This window comes from Lepidochelys olivacea (genome assembly GCF_965140295.1).
Source record: "Lepidochelys olivacea isolate rLepOli2 genome assembly, chromosome: 8".
Taxonomy (NCBI): domain Eukaryota; kingdom Metazoa; phylum Chordata; order Testudines; family Cheloniidae; genus Lepidochelys; species Lepidochelys olivacea.
In genome coordinates, this window is record NC_140418.1 from 53099629 (window position 1) to 53110361 (window position 10733).

Sequence of the window (10733 nt, forward strand, 5' to 3'; positions counted from 1 at the left end):
ATGCAAAGAAGGTACCAATGTGAGATTTCTAAAGATACCTAGAGCACTCGACCCAAGGTTTAAGAATCTGAAGTGACTTCCGAAATCTGAGAGGGATGAGGTGCGGAGCATGCGTTCAGAGATCTTAAAAGAGCAACACTCCAATGAGGAAACTATAGAACCCAAACCACCAAAAGAGAAAAATCAACCTTCTGCTGGTGGCATGACGACACAGATGATGATCGGGGGAAGTCCCGAACGACTCGAAAAAGGCTAATGTAGTGCCCATCTTTAAAAAAGGGAAGGAGGAGGATCCTGGGAACTACAGGCCGGTCAGCCTCACCTCAGTCCCTGGAAAAATCATGAAGCAGGTCCTCAAGGAATCAATTCTGAAGCACTTAGAGGAGAGGAAAGTGATCAGGAACAGTCAGCATGGATTCACCAAGGGCAAGTCATGCCTGCCTAATCTAATTGCCTTCTATGACGAGATAACTGGCTCTGTGGATGAAGGGAAAGTGGTGGATGTGTTGTTCCTTGACTTTAGCAAAGCTTTTGACACTGTCTCCCACAGTATTCTTGCCAGCAAGTTAAAGAAGTATGGGCTGGATGAATGGACTATAAGGTGGATAGAAAGCTGGCTTGATTGTCGGGCTCAACGGGTAGTGATCAATGGCTCCATGTCTAGTTGGCAGCTGGTATCAAGTGGAGTGCCCCAAGGGTCGGTCCTGGGGCCGGTTTTGTTCAATATCTTCATTAATGATCTGGAGGATGGTGTGGATTGCACCCTCAGCAAGTTTGCGGATGACACTAAACTGGGAGGAGTGGTAGATAAGCTGGAGGGTAGGGATAGGATACAGAGGGACCTAGATAAATTGGAGGATTGGGCCAAAAGAAATCTGATGAGGTTCAACAAGGATAAGTGCAGAGTCCTGCACTTAGGACGGAAGAATCCAATGCACCACTACATACTAGGGACCGAATGGCTCGGCAGCAGTTCTGCAGAAAAGGACCTAGGGGTTACAGTGGACGAGGAGCTGGATATGAGTCAACAGTGTGCCCTTGTTGCCAAGAAGGCCAATGGCATTTTGGGATGTATAAGTAGGGGCATTGCCAGCAGATCGAGGGACGTGATCGTTCCCCTCTATTCGACACTGGTGAGGCCTTATCTGGAGTACTGTGTCCAGTTTTGGGCCCCACACTACAAGAAGGATGTGGAAAAACTGGAAAGTGTCCAGCAGAGGGCAACAAAAATGATTAGGGGACTGAAACACATGACTTATAAGAGGCTGAGGGAACTGGGATTGTTTAGTCTGCAGAAGAGAAGAATGAGGGGGGATTTGATAGCTGCTTTCAACTACCTGAAAGGGGGTTCCAAAGAGGATGGCTCTAGACTGTTCTCAGCGGTAGCAGATGACAGAACAAGGAGTAATGGTGTCAAGTTGCAGTGGGGGAGGTTTAGGTGGGATATTAGGAAAAACTTTGTCACTAGGAGGGTGGTGAAACACTGGAATGCGTTACCAAGGGAGGTGGTGGAATCTCCTTCCTTAGAGGTTTTTAAGTCAGGCTTGACAGAGCCCTGGCTGGGATGATTTAATTGGGGATCGGTCCTGCTTCGAGCAGGGGGTTGGACTAGATGACCTCCTGAGGTCCCTTCCAACCCTGATATTCCATGATTCTGTGAAAATGAACATGTGTCAGTGTGCACTGCTTTGGATTCTTATTAAGCAGAACCCGTCATCAGCATGGACGCTTGTCCTCTGGAATGGTGGTTGAAGCATGAAGGGACATACGAATTTTTAGCACATCTGGCATGTAAATATCTTGCGATGCTGGCTACAACAGTGCTATGAGAACACCCGTTCTCACTTTCAGGTGAAAGCAAGAAGTGGGCAGTATTATCTCCTGCAAATGTAAACCAACTTGTTTGTCTGACCGATTGGCTGAACAAGATGTGGGACTGAGAGGACTTGTAGGCTCTAAAGTTTTACATGGTTTTATTTTTGAATGCCATTTTTTCTGTACATAATTCTACATTCGTACGTTCAACTCTCATTATAAAGAGATTACACTACAGTACTTGTATTAGGTGAACTGAAAAATACTATTTCTTTGGGGTTTTTTTGCAGTGCAGAATACTTGTAATCAAAAGTAAATATAAAGTAAGCACTATACATTTTGTATAGTGTTATAAATAGAATCAATACATTTGAAAATGTAGAAAACATCCAAAAATATTAAAATTAATGGTATTCTATTATAGTTTAACAATGCGATTAATCACGATTAATTTTTTAATCGCTTAACAGCCCTAATTCATAGCTACAAGGAATGCTGAGGAAGACTTGCAGTTCTTTTCCTTTATTTGACTAAAGTCCAACAGCTGCCTTTCCGTAATAGGGTTGCCCACAAAGGGAATAGTGTGCATTTCCCAAAACTTATTCCAGCCTGGGACACTGGCTGATCCACGTCCACGTCCAGAAGGTAACAGGAGATCCATGCATGGAGCAACTACAGGATCACAGTCTGGGTGAGGAAGAGAGACTGACTGGCACAAATTCTTTGAACCCTAGTCCAGGAGGAACTAAAAGCAGAATTTTTCCTGAGAGGAACCAGGGAGCATAGAATAAGGAATGGCAGGTAGTAAACAAAAGACATGTTGGTCTATGCCTCCATAATTAATTTACATGTACCCATTAATATTATATTTGGATTTACAGACCCTATCATTAGAGAATAAAGACACCAAAGGCCAGGAAAATGTTGATGCCCACGTCACTTATTATTGGTATCTGCATACAAACAAGGAATTTTCACAAAGGTTAAACATCATTTTGATGAACAATAGAATGAAACATGGACTTAAAAAAAAAAAAAAGGGAAGCAAGGAAAGAAAGTGATTAAATGTTCCTGCATTGGTAACTAAACATTTCAGGACTCCAATTAAAAAGCCACTCTTTAATCACTCATAAATGACTATATCACAAACTCAGATTCCCAGCTAAGGCATACTCCTACACCAGAGGCCAAGTCAGAGTAGCCATGCTGATGCAAATAGGAATAATCCCCCTTGAAAGCAATTGTTATAGTAAGTCTCCCTAATGCAGGGCAAACTCTATCATAAATGAAATATGAGGGGATTGGGATGTTTAAATGAATCTGATGGAGTAAACATGGGCACTCAGTTTTCAGAGATCATGACAACCTGTTAGTCAGACATTGCTAGTCAAGCAAAATCAAGCTGCATCCATCAAACTATTATAAAACACTTGCAGCTCAGCCAATTAAACTGCTTGATCAGCTAATGATCCCTCAACTTAAGAGGTTATTTTATCCTGCATCTGCGATCATCAATCATGCCTCTTTTTAAAAAACTTAGATGTCGAAGTTGCAGTAATTTTATTTAGATTTTTTACAGAACGGGAATGGGGTTTAAAAAAAATTTTAAAAGTTTTCTAAAATATTTGTTTTGCTGTTTCATGGTAAATGTCACCAGTTTGAATCACAGGGTTTCTCAGCTGGCCTTCAGAGCAAGGTACTTTGTTAAAACAGGTTTTTGCCTCATGGGGAGTTGTATATAATTTCATTTAATTGTTGTCAGCCCTATTTTATGCAGACTGTGATTTAGATTTTGTTTTAAACATTTCCTCTTGTACGCTAAGACACTGAGTACATTTTTACAAATTGAAAAATATAAATGAAATATGATCTACCGTCAAAACAGAACATCCCAACCTGGCCATTCTCTAGCCCAATATCGCAATTGCACACAAAACAGCCAACAACTCTGAAAGAAAGATACGTACTTTTCCTAATACTTTAGTAATTGTTTTCCAAGACCCTCTTCAAAACCTGACAATAGTTTCCCCTCTTTAAATTTGGCATTTATTGCTTTCCTCCCTGCTGTGCAATAGCATCAGCACTACTGATGCCAACACAGATATAGGAACGGTACTTTAAAATGACCTGCAAAAGAAAAAAAATTTGCTTTTGCCCTTTCTGCTTTTTTTATGATATATTAAGTTGGCTTACGAGAGTTTTGTCCAGAAATAAAGAATGGGGTGGGGGGGTGAGGAGGAAGAGGGCACTGCTTGATTTTTTACATTAAAAATATCAGCTCTTTACTTCTCACATTTTGCTGTACAACTTCCTGAAAAATTGAAGAACTAGTGGGATTCTGACATTACATGAGACTGAAACCAGAGCAGTCGAGAATGGAAGGATTTTTAGTTAGAATGTTTAACTCGAATTCCTGACAAATAATAGGGAGAAAAGCATTTGTGAAAGATTCAGCCCTCTTGTCCCTACAGTTGAAAGCTAAGAAAGCTTCTTCTACAAAGCTAGCAGAAAGACATGAGCTCCAAATATTATTTCAAGTCAGAGGTTCCTATACGGTTGTCCATTGAGGGCTGACTGGTCACTTGGTGCCGGGCCCTCCTTGTTTCAAGCTGATAAACTGCATTAAAAGACAGCCAGAATACATTAAATACTTCCCTAATATCACTTTTCAATGCAAGCAATTTTTGTACTTGCCATAGTGATGTTATGTGATCGTAAATTATGGGGAGATGATCCATGCAATTTTGAATGGGACGGGAGGGATCCATGAGAGTCTCTATTAAGCTATGGTCCATGTCATGAAAAAGCTTGAGAAGCTCCAGTTCATGTCAAACAATCATGGTCTGTAGTTTGTTTTCTTTACATTACTCAACAACTGAAGTAGATTGTAAAGCAATTGATATCCAGACTGCAGGTTATTTCTCACCAAATCATAAATTCTTTTAGGCAAGTCAAACTTGGACCCTAGCTCCAGAATTTGATTGTACAGCTTTGAATGTAGACTTGGACGAAACTGGGACCATCTGTATGCAATCAGCTGACCAAGTGAACACAATTTCTTACGCAGAAATGGAATTCCTTCATGTGGTTTGTCCTGCACTGAAAGGGCAGCTGAAGAAAAAACTCACTAATCTGCACTAACTTGTGGGGTAGGCCTAAATTCAGATCAGTGAGGGTTGCAAATTAGCAAGTACTGGGATGGTCAGGAGAAGCATCAGCTTCAGGGGCCAATTAGTAAGCCCTGAATGCCAGGGAGGGATCAGGAGGTGACATGGTGTTCCCCATTAGATCAGAGAGAATAATGTCACTCATATTGACCCAGACCCAGCACAACAGTAGTGTTACAGTAAACTATAAGCCAAAAAAATAAAAAAAATAAAAATCTATTTTCAGTACAAACTTGTGGTTTAATCATGTTCTACTAGTCCTGAAAAATCATCACACGGAAAAGTCACATAAAAAACAAAGAATTATGCATTTCCTGCACCAATCAATGTGAGCTCTGTTTTTCTACGAGTGCAGGATTTTAACACTTAAACTTTGTCTGACCACCCCATCATTTAGATAGCTATTAGGAGAGCCTTCTTCAAATACTGCAGCTCTTTCATGGAGTCTGATTACTCATGAATAAGGCTGTGAGTTTGTCATGGAAGTCATGGATTCCGTCACTTTCCGTGACCTCCATGACTTCTGCAGCAGCCAGTGCACCTGGCTCAGGGGCAGCTAAAGAAGCCCCCAGGCCAGGCGCACCAGCCACTCCTGGGGCAGTCTCTGGCCACCGCCTCCCCCAGCAGCAGAATTTGGGTGTGAGGGGGCAGGAGGTTGGGGCACCGAACAGGGTGAGGCAGGCTCTGGGCAGCGCTTACCTCGGGGGCTCCTCAGAAGCCACGACATCCCCCTCACTCAGCTGCTTGGCAGAGACATGGACAGGCAGCTCTGCACACTGCCTCCGCCCAGAGCGCTGGCTTCACAGCTCCCATTGACTGGGAACCATGGCCAATGGGAGCTGCGGGGATGGGGTTTGCAGGAGGAACCACCATGCATTGCTGCCTGGCCAAGCCTCCACCTAGGAGCTGAGTGAGGGGGGATGTTGCCACTTCCAGGGAGCCTCCCAGGTAAGCACCACCCAGAGCCTGTCTCACCCCATCCTGTGCCCCAACCCCCCCATATCCCACACCCAAACTCTGCTGCTGTTGCAGGGTGGGCACGGAGCCAGGCAGGGAGCCTGCTGGCCCCGCCAACCTCACCCCAGAACCAGTGAGGATCCTGGGCCGCATGCTGCCACCCGCGTCCCCCCAGAACCAGTGGGGGTCTTCCCTCCACCCCAAGAAGCCTGGACACCCTCCTCCCGCACCCTTGGGGGCCCAGGCAGTCCACTACCCAAGTTTTATTCAGTGGTATTATTAGTAAAAGTCACGGATAGGTCATGGCCATGAATTTTTGTTTACTGTCCGTGACTTTTACTAATAATATCCATGACCAAAACGTAGCCTTACTCATGAGGCACTGGACTCTTGTCAACTAGTTATTCTATTTCTACTATGGATACTTATATGGCCCCCATTACTGTAGTGCCTGAGCACCTCACAATCTTTAATGCATTTATCCTCACAATACCAATTTTACTGCTGGGGAACTGAGGCACAGAGAGACTAAATGACTTGCCCAGGGTCACACCAGAAGTCTGTGGCAGAGCAGAGATCTGACACCAGTCTCCAGAGTCCTAGGCTAGCACCCTTACCCACTGGACAATTCTTCCTCTCTTACTGAAGTTCAGCCCTAGCAGGCCCTGGCACCATTGTCTAACTAGAGCCAACAACTGAACAGCTCCCTTATTCTCAAGCTTCTGACACACAAACAAAATTAATAAATATCTGAAACTGACTCCAATAAAAGGCAGTAAAACTCCAGGAGAAGGTTTATATATCTAAATAGTTTTAGATAAATAATGTACAGTATTTTAACAAATTTCAGAGTGGTAGCCGTGTTAGTCTGTATCAGCAAAAAGAACGAGGAGTACTTATGGCACCTTAGAGACTAACAAATTTATTTGGGCATAACCTTCGTGGGCTAAAACCTACTTCATCGGATGCATGCAATGGAAAATACAGTAGGAAGATATATATACACAGAGAACATGAAAAAATGGGTGTTGTCATACCAGTTCTAACAAGACTAATCAATTAAGGTGGGCTACTATCAGCAGGAGAAAAAACACTTTTGTAGTGATAATCAGGATGGCCCATTTCAAACAGTTGACAAGAAGGTGTGAGTAACAGTAGAGGAAAAAATTAGCACGGGGAAATAGTTTTTACTTTGTGTAATGACACATCCACTCCCAGTCTTTATTCAAGCCTAATTTAATGGTGTCCAGTTGGCAAATTAATTCCAGTTCTGTAGTTTCTCGTTGGAGTCTGTTTTTGAAGTTTTTTTCTTGAAGAATTGCGACTTTTAGGTCTGTAATTGAGTGACCAGGGAGGTTGAATGGTATTTTAACAGAGAACTCAGCTGTTATTGTCATCTCTTTTATGGTGTTGTTGCCTCTTAAATCAAAGCCTTTGGTGACAAGAAATACTATCTTGAGGACAGACAAGGATGTCAAATCAGGAACAGCAGACAGATCTAGAGTCAGCACCTTTTGCACACAAGTAATACTACTGTCCACTGGATAATACATTAGCAGCCTATTGTTCATATTGATACGACTTCTGTGACTAGAAAGAAGTTGTGTTAAGTACTATAGTTTCATCTTAAATCATAAAATGCCAGATCAAAAACATCAGAGTTAACAGGGCCTGATCCTGCAGCAGCTTGTGCTTGCAAGACTCCCTCTGACTTTAACTGGAGTGATGCCCACATCTGAAAAATGTAGGCTCTTTCCTTAACCAGCCCCATTGTGTCTAGACAATGCGAAACACAGAGAGTCTTCTATAAGGTTGAGTATGTGCATTAGTACTGAACACAGGAGGATGAGATAAGAACAGAGTGGAAGCCTTGCCTACAAACATCCTGGACTCCAGAGGTAAGACCCTTATGAGATTTTTTTTAAAAATATATTTGTTCCGTAATTTGTTGTGTACACGATACTGTTAATGCATACGGTCAACAAGACACACCAGATTATGTTGTTACTCTATAGGAGCAGTCAAATGCATTGCACACACCTCTCTGCCAGCAGTCTAAAACCTCAGCTATTGAAACATGTGGTGACTCAATGCAGTTAGCAGCTCCTTTTTGCTTGGAACAAATCAAGGGTTTGTGAAAACAATTTCTGAAGAATTTCCTCATAGTAATTTCAAGCTAAACAACATTAAGCTCCTCATTTCTCGTCTCACAACTGGCAATGAGAAATCCCCTGGAGCCCAATATCAGATGTCAATGCAACCATAAAGCTGACATACTGTACTGTATTCTCTTTTCCACCCAATGGAGCTACGAAACACTTGAGATAGTATGAGAAGGCCACATTGTGAGCAACAGAAACCTCCTGGACCTGGACCTCCTGGAGCAAGGTCTGTTAAACGTTTATACAGGCAGGACTACATCCCACTAGAGAGATTCTAGTGCATTGCCTCCTATCTCATGAACAACATCCCAGATCTCATCCACAGTTGGATAGCATCAACAGCAGCAATTTACATGGAAATGTAATAGTAGGTATTTTTAGCTATTTCTAATGTAGTAACCATTTGACCTAACCCCCCCCCCCCCCAAAAAAAAACAACAAACCATTGTCTACTCATATTCTTCATTTCATCTTGCATTCCAATCAGTTCTGTTTTATCTTCTCATGCTCCCTTCATGATTCTCTGCCATCTGATCATCAACTCCTTGACCCCTCCACAAGATTCCCAGTGCTTGTCTCCTGCTCTCTTGGACTGGCTACCCAATCTCCTTTTTGAGCACACTATCTGATCCCTTCACTGCTGGACACTCATCTCCTGCTGGTGACTGGCAGTTTCAGTCACACTGGAGGCTCCAGAGCGCAGCTCCTTTCATCCTCTAACATAGCAGTAATCCCAAATGGAGGCAGCTAGATTAGCAGTCCTTTCTCATTTCCAGCTCCTTTTACAGTCCAAAGGTTGGACACCTGTAGAAGCAACACAAAACACAGAAAACACCAAGCAACAAGTGACCAGCTAGCTCTTCAATGGACTACTTATGTGCTTAAAGCTAAGCCTGTGCTTAAGTGCTTGTAGGATCAGTGCCTAAATCAATGCCTTAAATCTGATGCAGGTGACGGAAAGTGTACTATCTGCTAGGTGGTCTGCAATGAGAAGGGTTTTAATTTAGATCATAATAGAGAAACACCTGTTATAAAACTACTGTCTCAGTTGACACTCTCCTTCCATGTTGTCGGTTTCAATACATGGGCTGGGTGAACACTGAAATACCTGTAAGGATAGGAGGGAAATTCCCAAAACCACTTGAGAAACATTGTTGCTGTGGAAAAGTTAGCACTGCCACTGCTCTTTCGTTCATAGGCCCCAGTCCTGCAGTAGGATCCACATGGGTGGACCCTTGGCTCTCACATGGAGCTCCACTAACTTCAGATTTCAGAGTGGCAGCCGTGTTAGTCTGTATCCGCAAAAAGAAAAGGAGTACTTGTGGCACCTTAGAAACTAACACATTTATTTGAGCATAAGCTTTCGTGAGCTACAGCTCACTTCATCGGATGCATGAAAGCTTATGCTCAAATAAATGTGTTAGTTTCTAAGGTGCCACAAGTACTCCTTTTCTTTTTACTAACTTCAGAGGGGTTGTTCACATACATAAGGGTCCTAAAGTAACAAAAGCTAACTTGTGTTCCGCCATCAATTGACTGTGGCTGATCTCCACCTCACACTACATCCAGCCCAAAGTGACAGCTAACACATGGTCCCCACCAGGCTGGACAAAGGTTGAAATACCACCCAGAGCCATGCACAGGCAGCAGTGTCAATCCCAAGCACTGAACAGTCATGAGTCAGGCCTCCCCCACAAACAAAACAACAACAAAACCCCACCAAATTTCTTTATAACGAGAAGATTTTAAAATAAATAAATGCACAAGAATCCTTGTCCTTTACTTTCCAACTCCAGGGCCTTCAGGGTGCTTTCGGACCCCTTTTCCCAGCTTCTCTCTGCCAGCACGAGGCCTGAGACCTTTCTAGGGAAGGGTGAGATTCCCTCAGAGCCACGGGGCTGCTAGGCTTTAGGCAGGACCCACAATCTTGGGACACTCGCGGTGCAATGGCCAAGACCGCTGGCGCTGCACCTGCGCGGGAGCGCTTAGCAAGCCCAGCCTCAGCGTGCCCGGCGCTGGATAGAGGCGCTAGAAGCGGGGAGTCACCGGCATAGCCCGGCCCTTACCTGCTTGTACCTGGCGTACAGGTAGAGGAGCTGCTCCCTGCTGGCCGCCTGCATCAGCCCCGGCAGTCGCTCGGCCGCCCGCTCGAACTGCTCCGCCAGCGCCCGGGCCTCCTCCTCCGGCCCGCCCGACTCCTCCCCGGAGCTCGGCTCGCCGCCGCTGTTGCCGGCCGAGGCCGGGAACGGGGAAGCCATGGCCAACCCGGCCGGCCGGCCCGCCCGCTCACTGCATCGGCAGCTCCCTCCCCGCCTCTGCCGGTAACTGCCGCTGGGGTCCCGCGCCGAGCCTCTCCGGAGACGCGGTGCAGCGCTGCGAGCGGCGCGGGCGGAAACGCGGGCACCAAGAGGGAGGTTCCGTCGCGCGCGGAGTCCCCGCCCCTGCGTGCGGGGCGGCGGGGGCTGGAGAGGCGCTGAGGGCCCCAGGGAGGGGGCTGCTGCTCGCCCTCTGGGATACGGTTCAGTGCCCGCTGGTCAGAGCAGAGAGCCCAGGGCAGCAGCCTGCTTGGGACCAGGCAGGGCGCGTAAGGGCTGAGGTCAGGACAGGGATGCAGTAGGTTTCCCACGGTCAG

The 10733-nt window shown here is 45.1% G+C and overlaps 1 protein-coding gene across 2 annotated transcripts in view; it reads right to left on the bottom strand.

Annotated features, from left to right (window-relative positions):
• The window catches only part of ACBD6 (acyl-CoA binding domain containing 6), a 140716-nt gene extending 130190 nt beyond the window's left edge, over nucleotides 1-10526 (bottom strand). The window contains exon 1 of one of the 2 annotated variants that reach the window (XM_084637765.1): nucleotides 10168-10526. In XM_084637765.1, coding sequence (XP_084493891.1) covers nucleotides 10168-10359 — 192 coding nt within the window. In that variant the 5' untranslated portion in view covers nucleotides 10360-10526. The remainder of the gene's footprint in view (nucleotides 1-10167) is intronic. The other variant, XM_084637766.1, reaches the window with a different exon arrangement.
• Between the last annotated feature and the right edge of the window lie 207 nt (nucleotides 10527-10733).